This window comes from Myotis yumanensis, unplaced genomic scaffold, assembly GCF_028538775.1.
Source record: "Myotis yumanensis isolate MYYU_CA2020_CCGP unplaced genomic scaffold, mMyoYum1.0.hap1 SCAF_5, whole genome shotgun sequence".
Taxonomy (NCBI): Eukaryota; Metazoa; Chordata; class Mammalia; order Chiroptera; family Vespertilionidae; genus Myotis; species Myotis yumanensis.
The window spans coordinates 81,853,132-81,879,996 of NW_027223756.1; the positions used below are offsets into that span (position 1 = coordinate 81,853,132).

Consider the following 26,865-nt stretch of genomic DNA (forward strand, 5'->3'; position numbering starts at 1 on the left):
TTCTTTCAATTATAATATTTGTCTTATAAAATAATATATCTCATTCCATATTTTTCCTTCAAAAGTTGAGGGCTGATATTTTGATGTGCTCATGGACTTGTTACCTCAACATGTCCTTTCTTCTCTAATATTCTTTGACCCAGTGACTCTAAAGTGTTTGTATGTAGAAACAGATGAATAGCCCAGACATCAATAAGGAAAGAGTTCTAAAAAGAGTTAACAACATAGTCATGTTGCTGAAGGTAATGAGTGAGGAGGGTATGTGGTCCTCAAGTGTAAATACTGTATTTGTGAATTGCTTGAATCCAAAATATGGACGCCTCTACACTTGTTTCATTTATTTAATGCTCTCTTCTTTTTCAAAATGTGTCCTATATGCATAGAACCACAGAATCGAACACGTGGCTCAGAATTCTTCCTCTTGGGACTCTCAGATGATCCAGAAGTGCAGCCTCTTCTGTTTGGGCTGTTCCTGTCCATGTACCTGGTGACCATGCTAGGGAACCTACTCATTATCCTGGCTGTCATGTCTGACTCCCACCTCCACACACCTATGTACTTCTTCCTTTCCAATTTGTCCTTGGCTGACATCAGTTTCAGCACCACCACAGTTCCCAAGATGCTGCTGAACCTCCAGACACACAGCAAATCCATCACCTATGCAGGCTGCCTAACTCAGGTTACCTTTATTTTTCTTTTTGGATGTTTGGAAAGTCTACTCCTGGCTGTGTTGGCCTATGACCGGTTGTTGGCCATTTGTCAGCCCCTACACTACCTGGTCATCATGAGCCCCCGCCTCTGTGGCTTATTGGTCCTGTTGACATATTTCTTCAGCCTTTTGGACTCCCAACTGCACTACTTGATGGTGTCACAACTTAGCTTCTGTGCAGATGTGGAAATCCCTCATTTCTTTTGTGACCCTTCTCAACTCTTCAACCTTGCCTGTTCTGACACCTCCACCAATAACATATTGATCTACTTTATTGGAGCCATCTTTGGTGGTGTCCCACTGTCAGGGATCCTTTTCTCTTACTATAGAATTGTGTCCTCCATTCTGAGAATCCCATCAGCAGGTTCAAAATATAAAGCCTTCTCCACCTGCGGCTCTCACTTGTCAGTTGTTTGCTTATTTTATGGAACAGGCCTTGGTGTGTACCTCAGTTCAGCTGTGTCATCTTCCCCAAGGAAGGATGCGGTGGCCTCAGTGATGTACAGTGTGGTCACCCCCATGCTGAACCCCTTCATCTACAAGCCTGAGGAACAGAGACATCAAGAGTGCCCTATGGAGGATGATCAGAAGAATAGTCTGATCTCTATACCTGTGCTATCATTTTTGGTTCATAGACTGGAAAAAGCAGCAAAATCAAATGTGCAACCAGATATTCTGAATCTGCAGTCACACAATGCATAGGTAACTATATGGCTCTCTGCTTTCTGCTCACACAATTTTCCCTCTTAGAACTGCTGTAATGGAATTGAGAGATTATTTTGGACTCCCAAATTATGTCATAACCCCTTCAGGATTATACGTGATATTTCAGTCTACACCTCTTACTTTCCTTATGCAATACCCAGGATTCTTGGTCATGAGCAGTCTTGTTTCTATTCTTAAAAAACAATGATAGCTCTCTCGTTGTTGTTATTTATTCTTTTTGTACTTTCCCCATGATTCTTCTCTATTTTTCCATATATTTCCTGATTCATGACGTTGGCCATATTTTTGAGAAAATAGTTTACCATTCAATGTTGTATGCATGCAAGGGTATTTTGAAATTTTAATGGGATGGTATTAATACTGAGTTTGAATAAGTAGTTAACAACTGGGACTTTCTTAGGATAACTGAATGTATGATTCCCAATTATCTTGATAATTTTTTTCCATTCTATGTAACATCTCCTCCATCAATTACATAGTCCAAGATGAAAGAACAAATATTATATAAGTCCCTTATATGAGGCACCTAAAGTAGTCATATTCATAGACACATAAAGTAGAATTTTGATTGCCAAAGGCTGGGGGAAGAGGGAATAGAGAGTTAGTGTTTAATTGGGAAATAAAGAGTTTCATTTTGCAAGATGAAAAGAGTTCTGGAGATGAATTTTGGTGATGGTTTCTCAGCACTGTGAATGTACTTAACTACTGAACTCAACACTTAAAATGGTTAAAATGGGCACTAGCTGGGTTTGTTCAGTGGATAGAACATCGGCTTGCAGACCAAAGGGTCCTAGTTCGATTTTGATCACCAGATTGAAGCTTGGTTGCAGGCTTCTCCCTGTCTCGGGTCCCTGGTCAGGGCTGGTGCAGTAGGCAATCAATCAATGTGTTTCTCTCTGTCTTTCCCTTCTCTTCCACTAAAAGACCAATGGAAAAATATCCTCTGGTGAGGATTAACAACAACAACAATAAAAATGCTTAAGATGGTAAATTTATGTTTTGTTATTTTACCACAATAAAAAGAAAAGTTATCCTTTAAGTTATGAGGGACATTTTTAGCCCTCAGCATCAGCCCCCATAGGGATCTGCCTCAGCTGCAGAGAGCCACGGTAACCAAGGTCACGCCTCCTTCTGTAGCGGCTCACATGCCATGACATTTGGCATCTGGTCACCAATACCAGCCAACTCTAAAGGATCATCCTCAACCCAGACCTTCCTGGTGATTTTAGGAGCCCTTTGAGGGGCTTCAACTTGGCTTGACTTCATCCAATGCCCTTCCTTGTTACAAAGAGTTTGCATAACCACCGAGTCTGAGGGAACAGTGCCTGCAAGACTGTTTTTACTTAAGACACCAGCCACAAGTTCAGAAGTCCCCAAGGCCACCCTCACTTCAGACCAGTAAGCCACAAACTCAGGGTCTCCCTCACATTCAGTAATTTGCTCAAGTGACTCAGAATGAGGCCATTTCCTCAGGTTGAAGAATCACCAGCATGAGCCACAGAACTTAGGACAGTGTTGTATGTATGGTTACAGTTTGATTACAGTAGAGAAAGATAAATATCACATGAGTTCCCTCATTTGTGCAATAAAATGAACAACATAAACTGATGAACAAAAACAGATCCAGAGACAGAGAAGCATTGGTCAGAATATCAAACCTCAGAGGGAAGGTAGGGGAGGGCGAGGTTAAAGAAGAGAGTTCAACCAAAGGACTTGTATGCATGTATATAAACCTAACCAATGGATACAGACACGGGGAGGGGGGGGGGGGGGTTGAGGGCATGAGTGGAGGGGTGGGGGGGCAATGGGGGAATAAGTATACATATGTAATACCTGAATTAATAAAGAAAAAAATTCATAAAACAAAACAAAATAAAAATGAATACAAATTAGGACTAGTGAAAAGAAGATAGACATAGGGAATAATGAAGCATCCCATATGAAAGCTTCTTGTCCTCTCCCCATGAAGTCTGACACAATGTGACACAAAACTCAGAGTCTTGCCAACCAGGTAGCACACCTGAGCTTCAGTATCCAGAGTTTTTAATGAGGCTTTGTTACCTAGATGTGATTAATTGAATTATTGCCCATTTGGTTGAACACAGTTTCCAGCTTTCCTCCCCAGTGGGCTGACATAATTTGGCCTAAAGCCCCACCTCTTGATTTACCTAGTTAGTCTTTTTGGCATGATCAATCTCCATCTTTGATCACTTCATTAGCATAAATTATCCAGTATGGTTGATCAGCCCCACCACAAATATCCAATCAATGCTATCACTAGAGAAATTTAAAGGGCTTCATCATTTTGTTCTACTTAATATGTTTATTGTGGCTAAACTCTCTATATATAAAAGCCTAAGCAATCGTTATGACTGAGTGGCCAGAACAACTGGAACAACCAGTTGACCGGTAGCTATGATGCACACTGACCACCAGGGGACATATGCTCAATGCAGAAGCTGCCCCCTGGTGGTCAGTGTGCTCCCACAGCCAACCTCCCATGGCCGGCTGGTGGCATTGATGTCTGGCATCTGTTCCTGCCCCACCTGGCCCAGCGACTGTTGCCTTCTCTTCTGACCCCACTCGGGGTTGGGACTAGGAACTAGGGGTGGGTGGCAGCAGACACAACCCTTTTCCCAAGGGAGCCAAGGGCTGGCTCCCCACATCAGCCCAGCCCTGATCACTGGCCTGGCCTAGGGACACCCCCCCCCCCCCCCACTGTGCACGAATTCATGCACTAGTCCTCTAGCATATCATAAAATGTACTGTTACCAGTTTAAAAGTTAATGTGACCAACATTTCAAAAGGCCAATATTCAAAATGTCTGAGTTTGGAGTTAAGGAAGGTTTATTGATCAAGATGGTGCCCAATTGAGAAGATGGGGGCTTTAGAGGTTCCTCAAATCCATCCTCCCTCAGCCCCAAGTTCAGGCTTCCTTTAAATCAGGGAAGGGAAAATGAGGATAGGAGGTGATTGATGGCAGCAGACATCTCTGGGTGCCTGCAGGGGTCTGACTGAGAAAGAATAGAATCTCTCTGTTGCGTCCTGCTGATGTTTGATAAACATTCACTATTTTGCACAAATTTCCCCATCTCCTTGGGAGAGGCAATTTCTGGCAAGGGACTATTCTTCCAAAAACTCAAGTCTCAAGCAGAATTCCTCTAATGAATTAGCATATCTATGGCAGGAGCTATTAGCCTGAAGACCTTGGGGGAAATGCAGGCTGAAAGGAAGACAGCCTCAGAAACCAAGTATTTTACTTTCTTACAGTAGCATTTTAACAATTTTTAAGTGTACAATTTAGACCCTTGGCGTTAAGAACATTGGCAGTGTTATGTAACCATCACCACCATGTGTCTCAGAACTTTTTCCATCTTCCCAAACGGAAACTCTGTACCCACTGAACACTAAGTTCCCATTCTTTCACTCTTTCAGAACCTGGCAAACTCCAGTCTACTTTGTGTCTATGAATTTTACTGCTCTTGGTAACGTATGTAAGTAAAATAATATAGTATTTATCCATTCAGAATGTCTCCATTTGGACATTTCAAAATGTCAACTCCTAATGTTCTCTTTCCTTCCCAATTTGCTCCACTCACAGACCTCCCTGTCTCAGTGGGTGCAATTCCATTCTTCCAGTTGTTCCAACCCCAAACCCTGGAGACATTCTTGGCTTTTCCCCTCTCTTACACCCTGACTGACAACAAATTCTGGTGGCTTCTCCTACAAAATGTAGCACAACTGACCAATTCCAACCCTTACACTACTATCCCTACCCTGGTCCTAACAACCGATATCACACCTGGATAGCATAAGCCAGTCCAAGCAGCCTGCTTCACAACCTACCATCCATGCTCAACCCACCAGCCATATGATTTTTTAAAATCCTAAGCCAGGCCATGTTATGTGTCTGCTCAAACCCCTGCAGTGACTCCCAGTCACTCAGAGTAATGAAGGCAAACCCTTCAGTGGCAGAGAAAGCCTCACAGGATGACCCCTGAAGCCTGTCCTCCACTGAGCTGCTCTGTTCCCCTCACTGGCTCTGCTGCAGCCACATTGCCTCCAGGCAACCTCCCACCTCAGGGTCTTGGTATTAACCTCACCCTCTGCCTGGGGCACTGTTTCCCCACATGTGCACTCACCTAAATCATTCACCATCTTCACAAATGTAACTTTCTCAGTGAGGTTTATGAAGACCACTGGTTTGAATATGACAGCCTGCTCCTTCCCATACCCCAGATTCTCTTAATCCTGTGGCATTTGAGCCTAAAATAATGACTGACACATAGTAAATAGTCAGTAAAAATAGGTTTGATAAGTTGAATAAACAAATGTGGTTCTGAAGGGTTTGCCAGTAACATTGTCTCCTGACCGCAGTAGATTACTCAGCGTGCAAAGAAGACATGCCTGTGCCAATTAGAATCTTTTTCTAAGGTGTTTTTTTTTTTTTTTTTTTTAACACAAAGGAGCTTAAATACATCGAGTTTCTATTAAGTAGTGAAGTTGCCAGATGTGAGTAATGAGAGCAGCTGTTTCCCATGTCTCTTTTTATGTAGAGGTAACCAGTCTGAGAAAATAAAGCTGATAATCTGAAAGGAAGCCCTCACGATGGTTGAGCCCCTACGTGCAGTTGTGCCAGTGCACAGCCGAGCCTCTGCTCCGCTAGGTTCCGATGAATCAGGAGATTGTCTGTCACTTGCCACCAAAGCTCACCTGTCCAGTGCGGCCTCATCTCCATGTGAGCCAGGATCAGGAGATGGTCATGCTCAAAGAAAATCAGCAAGAGAGCTTTTCCACCTTCTCAGCTCAAGACTTATGGGTCAATTGTTGGGAAATTTTATTTCACACACATGTCCTGTCATAGGTTGAATAACCTCCCAAAGATTTTCATGCATTAAGCTCTGGAACCTGTGAATATGTTAGCTTGGATGGCAATAGGCACTTCGCAAATGTGATTAAGTTAAGGATCTTCTGATTGCAACAACAAAAAAATAAGGTACCAAGAAATAAACTTAACCTAGGTGGTAAAAGACCTGTACTCAGAAAAATAGAAATAGAGGAAGATACAAACAAGTGGAAGCAATATACTGTATTCATGGATTGGAAAAATGAACATTATTAAAATGTCCATACTACCCAAAGCAATCGATAGATTCAATACCTAGTAAAATACCGATGGTATATTTCATGGATCTAGAACAAATATTCCAAAAATTTATATGGAACCAAAATACCCCAAATAGCAGCAGGAATCTTGAGAAAGAAGAACAATGGAGTGATCACAATACCAGCTATCAAACTATATTACAAAGCCATTGTAATCAAAATAGCCTTGTACTGGTACAAGAGCAAACATGTAGATTAAACCCAAAATGGATAAAAGACTTAAATGTAAGTCATAAACCCATAAAAATCCTAGAGGAAAACAGGCAGTAAAATCTCAGGCATCTTACAGAGTAGTATTTTCTCTTATACATCTCCTAGGCCAGTGATGGTGAAGCTATGACACGCGTGTCAGAGGTGACACGCGAACTCATTTTTTGGGTTGATTTTTCTTTGTTAAATGGCATTTAAATATATAAAATAAATATCAAAAATATAAATCTTTGTTTTACTATGTTTGCAAATATCAAAAAATTTCTATATGTGACATGGCACCAGAGTTAAGTTAGGATTTTTCAAAATGCTGACACACTGAGCTCAAAAGGTTCGCCATCACTGTCCTAGGCCAAGAGAAGCAAAGGAAAAAATAAACAAATGGCACTACTTCAAACTAAAAAGCTTCTACACAGCATAAAGAAAACAGCAAATTAAAAGGAAATCAATCCACTGTATGGGAGAACATATTCACCAATGATACATCTGATAAGGGGTTCATTTCCAAAATATATAAAGAACTTATACAACTCAACACCAGGAATACAAATGGGGGCTGGAGCAGGGTGTAAGGGTTCAACTGGAGAGAAGAGGACATCTGTAATACTTTTAACAATAAAGATAAATTAAAAAATAGATAGAGACCTGAAGAGACACTTCTCCAAAGAGGACATACAGATGGCCAATAAGCCAATGAAAAGATGCTCAATGTCACTAATCCTCAGATTGATGCAAATTAAAACTTCAGTGAAGTATCACTTGACACCTTCCAGAATGGCTACCATCAATTAATCAATAAACAAAAGTGATGATGAAGATGTGGAGGAAAGGGAACCCTCTTGCACTGCTGGTGGGACAGCAGACTGGTACAGCCACTGTGGAAAACAGTATGGCGTTTCTTCAAAAAATTAAAAATGAAACTGCTGTTTGATACAGCAATCACACTGCTGGGAATATATCCTAAGGTTTCTGAAACACCAATCAGAAAGAATATATGCACCCTTATGTTCATAGGGGCATTATTTACAATAGCTAAGATCTTGAAACAGCCCAAATGCCCATCAGTAGATGAGTGGATAAAAAAGCTGTGGTACATTTACACAGAGGAGTAATATGTGGATGTATAAAAGAAGGAGCTCTCACTCTTGCAACAGCATGGATCAACCTGGAGATTATTATGCTAAGTGAAATAAGCCTGTATCCCCCCACACCCCCCTGCAAAAAAAGACAAAAGTCACATGACCTCACTTATATGTAGAATCTAATTAACCAAATAAACTGATGAACAAAATAGAACTAGAGGCATGGATACAGGGAATAGAATGACAGATCTCAGAGGGGAGGCTGGGGGACTGGACTAGATTAACCAAAGAACATATATGTGTATAAGCATAGCCTGTGAACACAGACAAAAATGTGGTGAAGGCCTGGGGTAGGATGGGGCTGGTTGAAGGAAGCCAAAGTGGTGGAAAATGGGGGACATCTGTGATACTGTCAACAATAAAACAAAAAGAAGAGTGCTAGATAATGGAAATGCACAATTGAATTGGGTTCTAATATGCCAATATAAATCAATTAACAATAAATGAAACCAGTGATGTTACTTAAATTAGCAACAAAAAAATTACCAAGGAATGAACTCCGTAAGAAATGAGAACTCATATTAAGAAAAGCATGAAGCTCTTCTTGCTGACATAAACATGCTCAAATATGGAAATATTTTCATATTTCAAAAAATCAAAATTGCAAGTGAGTTCTAAAAAAATTTAAATTTATCCTTAGAGAGGGAGGAAGAGAGAAGGGAAAGAAAAACACTGATGTGAGAGCCAAACATCAATACATAAACTGCCTCTTGCACGCCCCCTCCTGGGGATTGAGCCTGCAACCCAGGCATGTGCCCTTGACCAGGAATCAAGTTAGCAACCTTTCAGTGCATGGCAAGACATACAACCAAGTGAGCCAAACCCGCTAGGGCAGCAAGTGAGTTTTTAAGTGGGCTTAGGGGACAGTTATTTCCCTTAGGGAAAATAATAAATCTAATCTTTATAAGGAGAGTCTTCCTTTTGGATAGGTGACTAGAAGCAGGCAAGTGAACTTCCCATGGGATGGCATAGGGCTCAGAAGTAATTGAGCTGGACCAGGGACACTGACTTTTTCCTCCCATGGTTCTCTAAGATTGTGAAGTCTGCAGGGAATAGAGTTCATGAACCAATTTGGTTAATTAAGAAGACTGTGCATTGAGTGCTCAAAGGCATACTACCATAAATAATTAGTCTGTGTCTCCAGCCTTTCAGGTTTCCAGTCCCTGTCCAGCTGGCTTCACACCTGTGCCTCTTCCTTTCAGAACAGTAATCTCCATCAGGAGGTCTGGCCCGAGTCTGTCTTTCTGCCAGTCCTGGGGACAGAGCCTCAGCCATCATTGCTCACCAGGCAGAAGAGGACTGGCCCTCCTTGGTCATGCGCCAGCAGAATGGCAGCCCAGCCCAGTGAGTGCCATGGGAGACAGTGGAGGGAGGAGGGCCTGGGGAGCGTTGTTTGCTTATGGTCAGGACAAGCAGGACATTTGGGGTAGGCAGGTGGTAGGGCACCAAAATGCAGTTTCTATTCCAAGCACTATGAAGTTTATGTTCCTGGTTCTGGTGGGAGTCCAAGAACTTTCATTCAGAGTTCTGCTTTCCTCTTACAATAGTTTTAATTCCCATAGAAATTACCCCCTTGATGGCAGGAAACAGGCCTCTCTAAACTGTCCCCTAAGCCCTAGCCGGTTTGGCTCAGTGGATAAAATGTTGGCCTGCAGACTAAAGGGTCCTGGGTTCGATTGCAGTCAAGGGCATGTATCTTGGTTGCAGGTTCCTTGGCCCTGATTGGGGTGTGTGCAGGAGGCAACCAATAGATGTGTCTCTCTCACATCGATGTGTCTCTCTGTCTCTCCCTTCCCTTTCATCTCTCTAAAAAAGTCCCCTAAGTACACCAAAATCATGAGGTGTTGATGATGATGATGAGGAGGAGGATGAAGACAGTAAGCCAGATATCATGGATGGTCACTGAGGACTTCCTAAGAGCCAGGCTGTGAGCTGAGTGTTGTACAGCTTGTTCCATTTCGTCTGCATAATCACTCCCCAACAAAGAGGAATGCACATTATCATCATTTTACAAATGAACAAAGGAGCACAGCATTTAAATATAACTTCTACGAGGTTATGTGGTAAAATAGGAGTGAATTCAGGTTTGAATCCAGGCATCCAGACTGTAGACACAGCACATATAACCATTATTCTCTCTTGCAACCCAGCCTTTCATTTAACTTGTCAGGTCACTCCAGGCAGAGACCCCCCTGTTCACCGTTCTCTTTCCCTTGGGGGTTCCTAGTGGACCCCAGCAGAGAGTAATGGATGCCCCTTGCTGCACTGATGAAAAGAAGGATAGCTGAGCTCAAAGTGGGGATCATAGAAAAATGAGCAGATTATAATTTAGGGCAGATCTTGCTCCTGCCCCCACTCCTTAAACTATCTTCTTCCTCCTTCATTTCTGTACCTTAGCCCTCTCAATCTCCAGAAGAGACATAAATTGAGGGTCTTGAGTTCTATTTAGGAAACTAAAACCAGTTAAAAGTGTATCTTAGCTGTACATTTGGTAAAGACCCCTGAACTTCTGTGTTCATCTTTCTGAAGTGTCAGGAAACAGAGTAAAGAAATTTATCACATGGGCAATTGGAGACCAGCAATTTAGTTTAATTTTGTCTGCTCTGTTTATTATCTTGTGCAATATGGGGCAAGTTCTGGGTATCTCTGAACCTCAACATTGTCATCTGAGTTGATCCCTAGTTGTCAAAACTGCACTGCTGCAAGGATGAAACAATATAGTGAAAGTACATATGCGATTATGTATGTGATGAATGTATAGAGAAAAGAAAAATACATTTAAAATATCATTATTAATATCAACAGGCTAGCTTTACGCACTATATTAAAATATCCTGTGATTTGAAGGTATGAGCTTACCTGGATCTCTGAAGGATATCTTTAAAGAATATTTTTATTGATTTCAGAGAGGAAAGAAGAGGGAGAGAGAATTAGAAACATCAATGATGAGAGAGTTTCATTTATTGGCTGCCTCCTGCACACTCCCTACTGGGGATCGAGCCCACAACCGTGGCATGTGCCCTTGACTGGAATCAAACCCGGGATCCTTCAGTCCACAGGCTGACACTCTACTGAGCCAAACCAGCTAGGACATTTTATTTAGTCCTTGTTCAAGTACATACTGAGTGAATGAAGGAAAATGACTGAATCTCATTCATTTGTGATTCCTCAGAGCCTATCCTGTCTTTGGCACAGAGTGGCCAACAAAAACAAAAAGATCCCTGTTAAACATGAACTAGATCCTTAGTTTACACCAGCACAGAGTAGGCAAAAAGGCTTCCACCCACTGGGTGCTGTTCTGCCTGTTTTTTCATCCCATTCAGCAATATTCCATAGGACTAGAGACATGATGCAATAGTTACTATGTACATCTATGACATGAACTTCCTATGAACTCATTATTTACCTTTTAAAAGACATACATCATTCAATTGCCAAAAAATTCTGGTGATTTTAAATACTGAACAATTTTAAAGGATGGGAAAGGGGAGGATCAATCTTACTTCATGGACTGAGACACTTTCAGGATTTCACATTTAGGATACCGTGTTCAGGTTCCCTGGGATAAAAAAGGCTTTGGCTTCTCTGCCAGGTAATTAAATAAATGTCATTAAATATTTCTTGAGATTAAATTTATCAATAACCTGCTACTGCAAGAATAATTGAATTCTGATTAAAATGCAATAGCTGAATATATTAATTGCCAAACTTCTGAGGGTATTAGTCTCCGCATTCGTAGGTAAAAAATGCCATCAGAGAGAGGTTGAGATATCTGCACACACTCTAACTTTACTGTGTGAGAGATGTAGGACTCAAACTTTCATCTCCGGACTCCTGTCCCAGGGCTCTCCCATCCACTAGACCTGAACAAATGTATTTTTTCTCTAATCTGTTTTGTCTAAGACAGTGGTTCTCAACCTTCCTAATGCCGCGACCCTTTAATACAGTTCCTCAGGTTGTGGTGACCCCCAACCATAAAATTATTTTCGTTGCTACTTCATAACTGTAATTTTGCTACTGTTATGAATCCTAATGTAAATATCTGATATGAAGGATGTATTTTCATTGTTACAAATGAACATAATTAAAGCATAGTGATTAATCACAAAAACAATATGTAATTATATATGTGTTTTCTGATGGTCTTAGGCGACCCCTGTGAAAGGGTCGTTTGACCCCCAAAGGGGCCGTGATCCACAGGTTGAGAACCGCTGGTCTAAGATGAGGAAACAGAGGCAAAATAATTGATTTCTCTTACTGGGACTCAGTCAGGTCATCTATAAATCAGAGGATGGACAAAGTGATTCATAGGGGTCCTTCTGGAATATATATTGTGGTCTATAGGATATTTTATAAATAGTAATGTTTTTTCCATCTCACTTAGGACATTTAAGAAATGCAAGCATTATTTCCTCTACAAGTTGAGAATTTCATGGGATCTATCATGAGATGGCTATTACTAGACAGACTTTGGGGACATCCTGGATCTATATCCCAACAATAAGAGCAGGTAATTGATTGTATTCCATATTTTTTATTGGAGAAAAAATTAGGCAACTAATAGTAAAATTCAATGTGCACTAATTTTTACAAAGCAGACAATTATACTTCACACATATCTATCTTATAGACATTCTTGCTTGTGTGATTTGGACAGGTAAAACAATTTGCATAAGATTGTCATTATAATGAATTAAAAATAAAATGGAGTCTATTCCTCTGGCAATAATATTCATTTGCTTAAAGGTTTAAACTAGATGCATGTAGTTCACAGAAAGATTTAAACATGAAGTTTTTTTAAAAAAAAAAAAACACCATGAAGTTTTAATGAGAACATTTCAGGGATAACATGTGTAGTATGATACTTTACAACTAAATTTTCAGGAAGACTGTTTATGAGTACAAAATCAATCCTAATGCCATGGAAGCATTGGCAAGAAAATAAGAAAGATATTTCTTCTTCCATATATTTCCTTTAGGAGGAAACTATTATTTACTGTGTTCATGACTTTATTAACTTTATTAACTTTAGTGTCTCTAAAGTAGGTATATATAGAAACAGGTAAATACCGAAGAAATCAATGAAATATTCCTCTGAGGTACTGAGTTTGCCACCTCTCCTTAATTATAAATGCTTTACTTTGATTTGACTGAATCAAAAATATAGACTCAGCACTGGTTGCCTGTGTAGTTGTTTCATTACTCTAAGCATCTTTCGTTTTGTAGGAGATGTCTCAGCCCCATGGAACTAAAGAATCTAACACGTGTCTCAGAATTCTTCCTCCTGGGTCTCTCAGATGAGCTGGAACTGCAGCCTCTGCTCTTGGGGCTCTTCCTGTCCATGTACCTGGTTGCCGTGTTGGGGAACATGCTTATCATCCTGACTGTCAGCTCTGACTCCCACCTGCACACCCCCATGTACTTCTTCCTCTGCAACCTGTCCGTGGCAGACATCGGCTTCATTTCTACCACTGTTCTAAAGATGGCTGTGGGCATCCTGACTCACAGCAGAGTCATCTCCTATGGGGGCTGCCTGACACAGATGTCTTTTCTTATCCTTTTTGGATGTATGGATGACCTGCTTTTGACTGTGATGGCCTATGACCGGTTTGTGGCCATCTGTCACCCTCTGCACTACTCAGCCATCATGAACCCACGCCTCCGCTGCTTCTTAGTTTTGGTGTCATTTTTCAGCAGCCTTTTGGACTCTCAGCTGCACAATTTGATGGTATTACAGTTTACCTGCTTCAAGGATGTAAACATTTCTAATTTCTTCTGTGATCCTTCTCAACTCCTTCATCTTGCCTGCTCTGACACCATCACCAATAACATAGTCATGTATTTTGCTGGCGCCATCTTTGGTGGTGTTCCACTCGCAGGGATCGTTGGCTCTTACTATAAAATTGTTTCCTCCATTCTGAGGGTTCCATCGATAGGTGGGAAGTATAAAGCCTTCTCCACCTGTGGTTCTCACCTGTCTGTTGTTTGCTTATTTTATGGAACAGGTTTTGGAGATTACTTTGGTTCAGCACTGTTGCCTTCCCCCAGGAAGGACGTGGTGGCCTCAGTCATGTACACTGTAGTTACCCCCATGCTGAACCCTTTCATTTACAGTCTGAGGAACAGGGACATTAAGAGTGCCCTATGGCGGCTCTACAGCAAACAATCTAATGTGAATATCTCTGCAATCTCTTTTGGAATACGATTGGTAAAACCAACAAAACCAAACAGGTAGACCAGTGAATACTCTCTCCTTGGTCACATTCTTTTTTTGTCTCATAGTTTTCATTCCTCTCCGTGCCTCACATATGAACTTTACATCTTTTGATTTGTCTTTAATTGAATTGGCAGAGTGTCCTGGGATCCTTTGTACATCATAGTAAATGAATGAGAGGTTCTCCTAATTGATTCTGATATCCAGGTGAAATGCACAATTTTCTTAGTATATACTTAAACTTTACTTCTTTCCCCATAGTTTTAGAGTATTTTCCATACAAAATTTGCATCTGTCAAATATATTTACTGAGGTAATTTCTGATGATGAAGTTCCCTGGTTTTCAGTTGTGGATTTTATTGGAATCCCCTTGACGATATATAAACACTGGTGACCAGGTCTGTTGAAGGAGTTCGTCAAGAAGATGCAACTGCCAGTGGACCCAAGAGCTGGATTGTGGAATCAGAGACCCTCAACCCTCTCCCCTGTCCTTGGATTGTTCATATCACTTGCCTACCCTGAGCTAGAAGCTAGCCTTACAAGACTATCGGGATGTATACATGACTGAGTGCAGTTGGATTGTCAAATCTCAGAGGGAAGACAGGGGAGAGTGAATGGAGGTGGTGTGGAAAGTGGGGGAAGAGATCAACCAAAGAACTCATACGCATGTATACATAACCCATAGACACAGACAATAGGGTGGTGAAGGCTTGGGGGCGTGGGAGTGTGCAATGAGGGAAAAAAAGGGACATATGCAATACTTTCAACAATAAAGATTTATTTTTTAAAAAGGCCTTTACTGTGTATAAATGTTTACATTTTTTAAAATGTCTTTATTGATTAAGGTATTACATATGTGTCCTTATCCCCCCATTACCCCCTCAACACCCCCACTCAAGCCGTCACCCCCCTGTTGTCTGTGTCCATTGGTTAGGCTTATATGCATGCATACAAGTCCTTTGGTTGATCTATCCCCTATACCTCCACCCTCCCCCACCTTCTCTTTGAGGTTTGATGGTCTGATCAGTGCTTCTCTGTCTCTGGATCTGGTTTTGTTCATCAGTTTATGTTGTGCATTATATTCAATAAACGAGTGAGAGCTGTGATATTTATCTTTCTCTGACTGGCTTATTTCACTTAGCATAATGCTCTCCAGTTCCATCCTTGCTGTTGCAAATGGTAAGAAAAAATTTGATGCATTCCTAGAAACGTACAATCTTCCAAATGGAATCAGGAAAAGAAATCTGAATAGACAGATTACAACTAATGAAATTGAAGCAGTAACAAAAATCTCCCAGCAAACAAAAATGTCTCAATAAATTTAAGAAGTTTGATATCATATCAAGCATCTTCTCTGACCATAATGGTATAAAACTAGAAATTAATCACAAGGAAGAAAAAGAAAAACAAAAAAAGACATGGATGCTAAATAGTATGTTACTAAACAATGAATGGTTTAATGGGGAGATCAGGGAGGAAAAAAAAAGACACCTGGAAACAAACAGCAAAAGCAGTCTCAAGACATAATCCGTAGCATTACAGACCTATCTTAAGAAACAAAAAATCTGAAATAAACAATCTAAATGTACACTTACTGGAACTAGAAAAAGAACAAAAAGCAAAGCCCAAAGTTAGTAAAAGAAATGAAACGATATAGATTAGAGCAGAAATATATAAAATAGAGTCTAAAAACACACAAAAGATCAATGACACCAAGAGCTGTTTTCTTTTTGTAGAGATAAACAAGGTTGACCAACTTTTAATCAGACTTATCAAGAAATAGAGGACCCAAATAAAGAAAATCAGAAATTAAAGAGAAGCCTTAACAACTTACTCCACATAAATACAAGGCATACTAAGAAAACAGTAGAGACTAATATATCCCAACAAATAAAACAATCTGGATGACATGAACACATTCCTAGAAATGTACAATTTTCCAAAACTGAATCAGGAAAAAATCTGAATAGATAGATTGCAACTAATGAAACTGAAGCAGTAACCAAAAACTCCCAACAAAGTCCTGGACCAGATTATGTCACAGGTGAATATTCCAACTATTAAAGAAGAACTTAAACCCATTCTTCTCAAACGATACCAAAAAATTCAAGAAAAGAGAAGACTCCCTAGCTCTTTTAGAGAGGTCAGCATTATCCTGATTCCAAATCCAGATAAAGACTGTACAAAGAATGAAAATTATAGCCAATATCGCTGATGATCATAGATGTTAAATTACTCACCAAAATATTAGCAAATGGAACCCAGAGACGCATTAAAAAGATTATGCACTCTAATTAAGTGGAATTTAATCCAGGGATGCAAGGTTGGTACAACAGTTAGAAGTCAATAAACCTGGGACATCACATAAACAAAATGAAGGACAAGAACTGCATGATCATATCAATAGGTGCAGAAAAAAGCATTTGATATAATGCAGCACCCTTTTATGATAAAAACTCAGTAAAGTGGGAATAGAGGGAACACACCTCAGCATAATAAAGGCCATAAAAACAAAAGGAAATTTGCCATAGCTGTGTGATTGAGTTAGTTGGAGCATTGTCCCATACACCAAAAGGTTGCAAGTTCGATTCCCAGCCAGGGTACATACCTAGGGTGTGGGTTCAGTCCCTGGTCAGGGTGCGTGCAGGAGGCAACCAATTGATGTGTCTCACATCAATGTCTCTCTTACTCTTTCCTGTCCTCTCTCTCTAAAATTAATAAAAACATACTGTTGGTGATGATTTACAAAAAAAAAAAAAAGTTTTACCTTTTATGACAGAATGGATGAACCTGGAGAGTATTTTTTTTTAAGTTTTTTTTCTTTTTTTTTGTTTTATTATATATATTTTTAGCCTGGAGAATAAATAAGCCAGTCAGAGAAAGAAAACTACCATATTATTTTACTTATATGTGGAATCTAATGAACAAAATTAAGTAACAAAATGTAAATAGACTCATAGATTCAGAGGACAGACTGACAGCTGTCAGAGGGAAGGGTTTGGGGGGCTGGATGAAAAAGGTGAAGGGATTAAGCATAAAACCCCCCTCATAGACACAGACAATAGAATGGTGATTACCAGAAGGAAAAGGGTTTGGGGTGCAGTAGATGAGGGCAAAGGGTTTCAGGATAAAAGTTGATGGAAGGAGACTTGACTTGGGGTTGTGAGAACACAATACAATATGCATATAATGTATTATAGATTAGTACACTGAGCCCTAGCCGGTTTGGCTCAGTGGATAGAGCGTCAGCCTGCGGACTGAAAGGCCCCAGGTTGGATTCTGGTCAAGGTCACATGCCTGGGTTGTGAGCTCAATCCCCAGAAGAGGGCGTGCAGGAGGCAGCCGACCAATAATTCTCATCATTGATGCTTCTTTCTCTCCCTCTCCCTTCCTCTCTGAATCAATAAAAATATATTTTAGAAAAGAATTGTACACTGAAACCTATATAGTTTTTGTTAATCAATGTCACCCCAATAAATTTAATTTAAAAAATAGAGAAAGAAAAGATGAGATGACTGTAGCCCTACATGCAGAACACAGACATCTGTGAAAACCCCCACAGGATTTAAGAAAATTGTCAATGTGGTATATAAAAATAGAAGGTTGTCTAATGTGCCAATATGCATAAATTCCACAGAAAATGTTGAACTTTGATTGTCTTTCTAAATAACAAATGAAAAACCACATCTCAACACATAAAATCCAAACCCCCACAGCTGGACTATAGAAAAAAAGAGGAAGTTTCTCTTTAAGGCATAAATGTTAAATGAGAAAATAGAAATGATATCATATTCTTGGTATAGAAAACATAATTATCCCTCCATAGAATGGTCAATTCAATGAATGTGCAGGCATACAAGTCACACATTGCTGCTTTTCAATTGAAAAAAATTATTTAAATTTATAAAATTCCTGGAACTTGGAAGTGAGAAGTACAGGGGAGCTTTCTTCTGAGAAGAGGAAGGCCCCAAACCTTAAAAACTACATTCCCTTTTCATCTTCTATTAACAACAGCCAGTCCTCAGAGATTGGGATAACTTGGACCCATTTAACTAATTATGAGCTCTGTGCATTGAGCTCCCAGGGCCATGCAGCAATAGATAACCAGCTGTGCCTCCAGCCCTTCAGGTTCCCGTCTCAGTCCAGGAGGCTTCTCATCTGAGTCTTCTCCTCTCGCATCCACTGCATCAGGAGCCCATGACTAACTCTGCCACACGCCAGTCTTGATGGAACCTGAACCTTCATTGCTTGCCAGGCAGAACAGGGGCAGTGGATTCCCACTCCTTGGTCAGGCTCCAGCAGAGACAGAGCTGCCCATTGAGTACTGTGGAGGCGATGGATGGAGAAGGGACTGTCAGGAGCATTTTTTTTCTCATCATTAGGACAGACAGGAGAGTTGGGACAAACAGCTGGGAGGGCACCAGTATGGAACGTCTCAGATATTTTTGTCCTTAAAGGGGTAGAATCTGAATAGCTGGAGGGAAACAACTGAGTGACATTCATTTCTGATCCCCCAGGGCCTATACTCCGCTTGGCAGAGACAACACAGTCTCTGCTAAATACTGAAGAGACTCTTCCTTGGGTCTTAGAAACAGTGAATGGGTGATAAGGCTTCCACAGCCCAGTGCTTTCTTTCTAGTAATTTCCCTCCTTTTAGCAGTGTCTCCTGGGGTCAGCAGAAATAAAACAGTATTTGTATGTATCTATGTCATGGATTTTCCAAGAAACCTATCCATTTCCATATAATAGTATTTACTATATATATTTTTATATATTTATTCATTTCAGAGAGGAAGGGACAGGAAGAGTGAGATAGAAACCTCAATGATTAGAGAGAATCATTGATCAGCTGCCTCCTGCATGCCCCCTACCTGGGATAGAACCCGCAGCCTGGGCATGCACCCTTGACTGCAGGCTGAAGCTCTATACACTAGGACAAACCGGTTCGGCATTTTGTTTCTGTTTTGTTAATCCTCACCTGGGGACATTTTTCCATTGACCTTTTAGAGAGAGTGGAAGAGAGTGGGAAAGACAGAGGGAAACATTTATGTGAGAGAAACACATTGATTGGTTACCTCCTGCATGCAATCTGACCAGGCCCTGGCCCCGGGGAGGAGCCTGCAACCACGATACTTGCCCTTGACCAGAATCAAATCTGGGACCCCTTGGTCAGCAGGCCAACGCTCTATCCACTGAGCCAAATGGGATAGGGCTACAACATTTAAATATAAAGAAAAACTGTGGAGATTTTCATAAAAGTACAAAATATTGAAAAGTGAAGAAAAGAGAAGTAAATGTTTTTGTGTGGATGGAGACACATTTCAGGATTTCCACTCATTCCATGAACAAATTACCTGGGTCATGATGGGCTTCTACATTTCTCTGCCGGATAATAGAATAAAATGTCCTTCAGCCTTTCCTGGGGCTGATTTTCATCAATAAGCCCACTATTCCAATCTGATTTAAAGACAATTGGGGGTCACACATTTGCCAGAGATGGGTATTATTCTCCCATCTAGTGGGTGACAGCTGTGGGACTCAGACACAGGCCTCCTGAGTCCCAGCCCAGGGCGCTTTCCCCTCCACTCAGCACAATGATTGTTTCTTTGCAAACAAGGGCACCACCACCAATTCCTTCTGTTGGGATTTGGTGAGTTCATCTGTGGTTTGCAGGGCTCTTTACTGCATGGATGTTGTGGATCATAGGGTTTCCCAAGGATAGCAATGCATTTCTCAGCATATTTGTAAAACCGAGATATGAAAACATAATTCCCTGTACAAGATGCGCATTTTCCTGGGGCTTTATCATGAAGACTATTGCTAGTCAGACTTCAAGGAACTTTCTAATTTTATACGTTGGCAATCAGAGCATGTAGTTGATTTTGTCTGATTTTTCTATTGGGAAAGCAAGTGTCTCGGTTATTAATAGTAAAACTGCACACATATTAATTTTACAACTCAATCAATTATCTTTTTTGAATATATCTTTAGAAAATTCTCACTTGTATGGTATGGATAGGGGCATAAGAATTTTCTTAGCTCAGTCTTAATTAAAAATTGAAAAATAAAATGAAGTTTACCCCACAGATAATACTGAGCATCATTCAAAGTGCTGAAATTGATGTATGTATTTCACAGGGAGACTTGAAACGCAATGCTGTGGTAAATGAGAACTCAGGGAACAATATGTGTAACATGAGAGCATTTAGATAAGTTTTCAGGAAAACTGCTTATGAGTACAAAGCTCAATGCTAACATTATAAAAATATTGAAAGGAAAATGCATTCATCAAATTCATGACAATCTGGTTTAAATAGTGTTTGCCTTTGGACAACTCAAGTGCAGAGAAAGATTAGGCAGGGATCACAAAATACCCTTAAGTTTTATCAATAATAAATATGAGTTCTATAGCACATATGATGAAATATTCATATTTTAATATGGGTAGTGGGAAAAACTATTGATAATAATTGATAACATTAATACAACATTTATTAATAGCCTGGCAATGATGCCCTACCCTAGGTACGTGTTAATATGCCCAAAGCATTTATGTGTAGAAATTCTAATTTAATTGGCTCTAGGTTATGGCCAGCCAATCATCAAGTTTTAAAAGATGGATAAGTAAGTATAATGATCAACTAGCATTGATAACAAATGATTTAATGTTATTTCTTACAGCAATCCTATTAGATCAGTTTAATTCATATACCCCTGTTACAGATCAGCAAGCTAACCAGGTGTTTGTAATAGCTACCTTTATTCTTTTCTCATTTGATTTTCCCCAAAGCACATAACTTTTTTTGATGCAAAAATGATTTTTTATGATATAGTGAATCTGAAGTTTAGGTAGTATTACAAAATGGAAATGATTAGCTATATACATAAGAATCTAGCATGTCACACAAAGGAATAACCATTTTGACAAAGTAATACTTCAGCTTTGACCTGATTTGCCTTCAGGGACTGATTTAGGAGAAATGCAGTCCGCCTATCAGGAAGAACTGACTTGGAAAGCTCTTAAGCTGCATAAGAAAGCCAACCTAAGGTTTTAGGCCTGGTTTGGTCCTAAATTTTTCAACTGTTCATTGGAGGGTTGGTTCTGATGAGAAATCAACCCTTCACAAATCTTTCTGATTGGAGACATATTTAAGAAGTACCATCCACTACAAACCAAAACAGTAAAGTGCAAAGTCAATCTCAGATGTTTCTCTTGGATTGTGCATCACTGATAGAAAATAACCTCTCAAAAAGAAGAGTAAGTACAGAGTATTCGTGAAAGTTAGTTATTACTTAATCATTGGTGCATTGTAAAATACTATCATCTTCAGGATCAGTGATGCTGTATGATTTTGTTGCATTTAACAAAAACATAGTTTTCAAAATGTGTAGTCTACCAAGACCAAATATTTATAAATGAGTTTTATTTGAGGGGACTTTGATCAGAAAATCCACACATTTGAGTGAGCACTTATCTTCAAGGAAGACAGATGACATAAAACAAACAAACAAAGAAACAAAAAATGAAAACCCTTAAAGATATTTGCCATGTAAAAATGCTATCTGATTATCAACATTTTATGGTAGGTTAGAATAGAGTTAATTTGGTTTTATCTCTTCTAGACTATGTTCCAAAATAAGAAAATTTCTTACACTGCATTTGGATGAGATAAAGTATTTTCAACTGCTTCTTAGTGTCTCTCAAATATAATGTTTGTCGTATAAAAGAATATTTCTCATTCCATATTTTTCCTTCAAACGTAGAAGGCTGACATTTTGTTCTGTTCATGGATTTGTTATTTCCAAATGTCCATTCTTCTCTAATATTCTTGACCCAGTGATTCTGAAGTGTGTATAGAAACAGATAAGTAGCCCAGACATCAATAAGCAGAGTTCTAAAAAGAGTTAATAACTCAGACATGTTGCTGAAGGTAATGAGTGAGGAGGTTATATGGTCCTCAAGTGTAACTATTGTGAATTGCTGAATCCAAAATATGGACGCCTATACACTTTTTTCATTTATTTCGCGCTCTCTTCTTTTTCAAAATGTGTCCTATATGCATAGAACCACAGAATCAAACAGGTGGCTCAGAATTCTTCCTCCTGGGACTCTCAGATGATCCAGAAGTGCAGCCTCTTCTGTTTGGGCTGTTCCTGTCCATGTACCTGGTGACCATACTGGGGAACCTACTCATGATCCTGGCTGTCATCTCTGACTCCCACCTCCACACACCGATGTACTTCTTCCTTTCCAATTTGTCCTTGACTGACATCAGTTTCAGCACCACAACAATTCCCAAGATGCTGCTGAACCTCCAGACACACAGCAAATCCATCACCTATGCAGGCTGCCTAACTCAGGTTACCTTTTTTTCTCTTCTTGCATGTTTGGAAAGTCTGCTCCTGGCTGTGCTGGCCTATGACCGGTTGGTGGCTATTTGTCATCCCCTACACTACCTAGTCATCATGAGCCCCCGCCTCTGTGGCTTGTTGGTCCTCCTGTCATTTTTCATCAGCCTTTTGGACTCCCAGCTGCACTACTTGATGGTGTCACAACTTAGCTTCTGTGCAGATGTGGAAATCCCTCATTTCTTTTGTGACCCTTCTCAACTCTTTAACCTTGCCTGTTCTGACACCTCCACCAATGACATATTGATCTACTTTATTGGAGCCATCTTTGGCGGTGTCCCACTGTCAGGGATCCTTTTCTCTTACTATAGAATAGTGTCCTCCATTGTGAGAATCCCATCAGCAGGTTCAAAATATAAAGCCTTTTCCACCTGCGGCTCTCACTTGTCAGTTGTTTGCTTATTTTATGGAACAGGCCTTGGTGTGTACCTCAGTTCAGCTGTGTCATCTTCCCCAAGGAAGGATGCGGTGGCCTCAGTGATGTACACTGTGGTCACCCCCATGCTGAACTCCTTCATCTACAGCCTGAGGAACAGAGACATCAAGAGTGCCCTATGGAGGATGATCAGAAGAATAGTCTGATCTATACACCTGTGCTATCATTTTTGGTTCATAGACTGGAAAAAGCAACAAAATCAAACATGTGCAACCAGATATTCTGACTCTGCAGTCACACAATGCATAGGTACCTATATGGCTCTCTGCTCACACAATTTTCCCTCTTAGAACAGCTGTAATGGAATTGGGAGATTATTTTGGACTCCCAATTTATGTCATAACCCCTTCAGGATTATGTATCGTACTTCAGTCTACCCCTCTAACTTTCTTTATGCGTTACCCAGGATTCTTGGTCATGAGCAGTCTTGTTTTTCTTCTTAAAAAAAAATCATAGCTCCCTCTTTGTTGTTATTTATTCTTTTTATACTTCCCCCATGATTCTTCTCTATTTATCCATAATTTTCCTGATTCATGACCTTGGCCATATTTTTGAGAAAATAGGTTACCATTCAATGTCTTATCCATACAAGGGAATTTTGAAATTTTAATGGGATGGTATTAATACTGAGTTTGAATAAGTCGTTTTCAACTGAGACTTTTTTAGGATAACTGAATGTATGATTCCCAATTATTCTGATAATTTTTTTTCCAGTCTATGTAACATCTCCTCCATTAATTACATAGCCCAACATGAAAGGACATATACTGTATAATTTCATTTATATGAGGCACCTAAAGTAGTCAAATTCATAAAGACATAAAGTAGAATTTTGGTTGCCAAAGGCTGGGGGAAGAGGGAATAGAGAGTTAGTATTTTCATCGCAAGATGAAAAAAGAGTTCTGGAGGTGCATGTTGGTGATGGTTTCTCAGCACTGTGAATGTACTTAACTACTGCACTCAACACTTAAAATGGTTAAGATGGGCACTAGCTGGGTTGGCTCAGTGGATAGAACATTGGCCTGCAGACCAAAGGGTCCCAGTTTGATTCTGATCACCAGCTTGTAGCTTGGTTGCAGGCTCCTCCCTGGCCCAGGGCCCTGGTCAGCGCTCATGCAGTAGGCAACCAATTGATGTGTTTCTATCACATCGATGTTTCTCTCTGTCTTTCCCTCTCTCTCCCACTGAAAGATCAGTGGAAAAATATCCTCTGGTGAGGATTAACAACAACAACAACAACAAAAATGCTTAAGATGGTAAATTTATGTTATGTTATTTTACCACAATAAAAAGAAAAGTTATCCTTTTAGTTATGAGGGACCTGTTGTTCCAAGTGTTTGGTGTACCATTTAGCCCTCAGCATCAGCCCCCATAGGGATCTGCCTCAGCTGCAGAGAGCCACGGTAACCAAGGTCTTGCCTCCTTCTGAAGCATCTCACATGCCATGACATTTGGCATCTGGTCACCAATACCAGCCAACTCTAAGGGATCATCCTCAACCCAGACCTTCCTGGTGATTTTAGGAGCCCTTTGAGGGGCTTCAACTTGGCTTGACTTCTTCCACTGCCCTTCCTTGTTACAAAGAGTTTGCATAACCACGGAGTGTGAGGGAACAGTCCCTGCAAGACTGTTTTTACTTAAGACACCAGCCACAAGTTCAGAAGTCACCAAGGCCACCCTCACTTCAGACCAGTAAGCCACAAACTCAGGGTCTCCCTCACATTCAATAATTTGCTCGAGTGACTCAGAATGAGGAAATTCCCTCAGGGTGAAGAATCACCAGCATGAGCCACAGAACTTAACACAGTGTTGTGTGTATGGTTACAGCTTGATTACAGTAGAGAACGATAAACATCACGTGATTTTCCTCATTTGTGGAATATGATGAACAACAGAAACTGATGAAGAAAAATCACATCTAGAGACAGAGAAGCATTGATCAGAATGTCAAACCTCAGAGGGAATGTAGGGGAGGGCGAGGTTAAAGAAGAGAGTTCAACCAAAGGACTTGTATGCATGTATATAAACCTAACCAATGGATACAGACACGGGGAGGAGGGGGGGGGGGGTTGAGGGCATGAGTGGAGGGGTGGGGGGGCAATGGGGGAATAAGTACACATATGTAATACCTGAATTAATAAAGAAAAAAATTCATAAAACAAAACAAAATAAAAATGAATACAAATTAGGACTAGTGAAAAGAAGATAGACATAGGGAATACTGAAGCATCCCATATGAAAGCTTCTTGTCCTCTCCCCATGAAGTCTGACACAATGTGACACAATATTCAGTCTTGCCAACCAGGTAGCACACCTGAGCTTCAGTATCCAGAGTTTTTAATGAGGCTTTGTTACCTAGATGTGATAAATTGAATTATTGCCCATTTGGTTGAACACAGTTTCCAGCTTTCCTCCCCAGTGGGCTGACATAATTTGACCTAAAGCCCCACCTCTTGATTTACCTGGTTAGACTTTTTGGCATGATCAATCTCCATCTTTGATCACCTCATTAGCATAAATTATCCAGTATGGTTGATCAGCCCCACCACAAATATCAAATCAATGTTATCACTAGAGAAATTTAAAGGGCTTCATCATTTTGTTCTACTTAATATGTTTATTGTGGCTAAACTTATCTATATATATAAAAGCCTAAGCAATCGTTATGACTGAGCAGCCAGAATAACTGGAACAACCAGTTGACGGGTAGCTATGATGCACACTGACCACCAGGGGACAGATGCTCAATGCAGAAGCTGCCCCCTGGTGGTCAGTGTGCTCCCACAGCCAACCTCCCATGGCCGGCTGGTGGCATCGATGTCTGGCATCTGTTCCTGCCTCACCTGGCCCAGCAACTTTTGCCTTCTCTTCTGACCCCACTCAGGGTTGGGACTAGGAACTAGGGGTGGGTGGCAGCAGACACAACCCTTTTCCCAAGGGAGCCAAGGGCTGGCTCCCCACATCAGCCCGGCCCTGATCACTGGCCTGGCCTAGGGACACCCCCCCCCCCCACTGTGCACGAATTCATGCACTAGACCTCTAGCATATCATAAAATGTACTGTTACCAGTTTAAAAGTTAATGTAACCAACACTTCAAAAGGCCAATATTCAAAATGTCTGAGTTTGGAGTTAGGAAAGGTTTATTGATCAAGATGGTGCCCAATTGAGAAGATGGGGGCTTTAGAGGTTCCTCAAATCCATCCTCCCTCAGCCCCAAGTTCAGGCTTCTTTTAAATCAGGGAAGGGAAAATGAGGATAGGAGGTGATTGATGGCAGCAGACATCTCTGGGTGCCTGCAGGGGTCTGACTGAGAAAGAATAGAATCTCTAAATCTCTCTGTTGCGTCCTGCTGATGTTTGATAAACATTCACTATTTTGCACAAATTTCCCCATCTCCTTGGGAGAGGCAATTTCTGGCAAGGGACTATTCTTCCAAAAACTCAAGTCTCAAGCAGAATTCCTCTAATGAATTAGCATATCTATGGCAGGAGCTATTAGCCTGAAGACCTTGGGGGAAATGCAGGCTGAAAGGAAGAAAGCCTCAGAAACCAAGTATTTTACTTTCTTACAGTAGCATTTTAACAATTTTTAAGTGTACAATTTAGACCCTTGGCATTAAGAACATTGGCAGTGTTATGTAACCATCACCACCATGTGTCTCAGAACTTTTTCCATCTTCCCAAACGGAAACTCTGTACACATTGAACACTAAGTTCCCATTCTTTCACTCTTTCAGAACCTGGCAAACTCCAGTCTACTTTGTGTCTATGAATTTTACTGCTCTTGGTAACGTATGTAAGTAAAATAATATAGTATTTATCCATTCAGAATGTCTCCATTTGGACATTTCAA

At 40.4% G+C, this 26,865-nt stretch overlaps 2 protein-coding genes and 1 pseudogene across 2 annotated transcripts; all 3 read left to right on the top strand.

Moving 5' to 3' along the window:
• Positions 1-364: 364 nt before the first annotated feature.
• Positions 365-1,310, top strand: LOC139009793 (olfactory receptor 7E178-like; annotated as a pseudogene).
• An 11,861-nt stretch (positions 1,311-13,171) lies between these two features.
• LOC139011441 (olfactory receptor 7E24-like) lies at positions 13,172-14,188 on the top strand. The gene has a single exon (XM_070416980.1). The coding sequence runs from the start codon at positions 13,196-13,198 to the stop codon at positions 14,186-14,188; it is 993 nt and encodes a 330-aa protein (XP_070273081.1). The 5' UTR covers positions 13,172-13,195.
• An 8,025-nt stretch (positions 14,189-22,213) lies between these two features.
• Positions 22,214-23,158, top strand: LOC139009794 (olfactory receptor 7E178-like). The gene has a single exon (XM_070413907.1). It carries the CDS (start codon positions 22,214-22,216, stop codon positions 23,156-23,158), a length of 945 nt encoding a protein of 314 aa, XP_070270008.1.
• Positions 23,159-26,865: the final 3,707 nt, after the last annotated feature.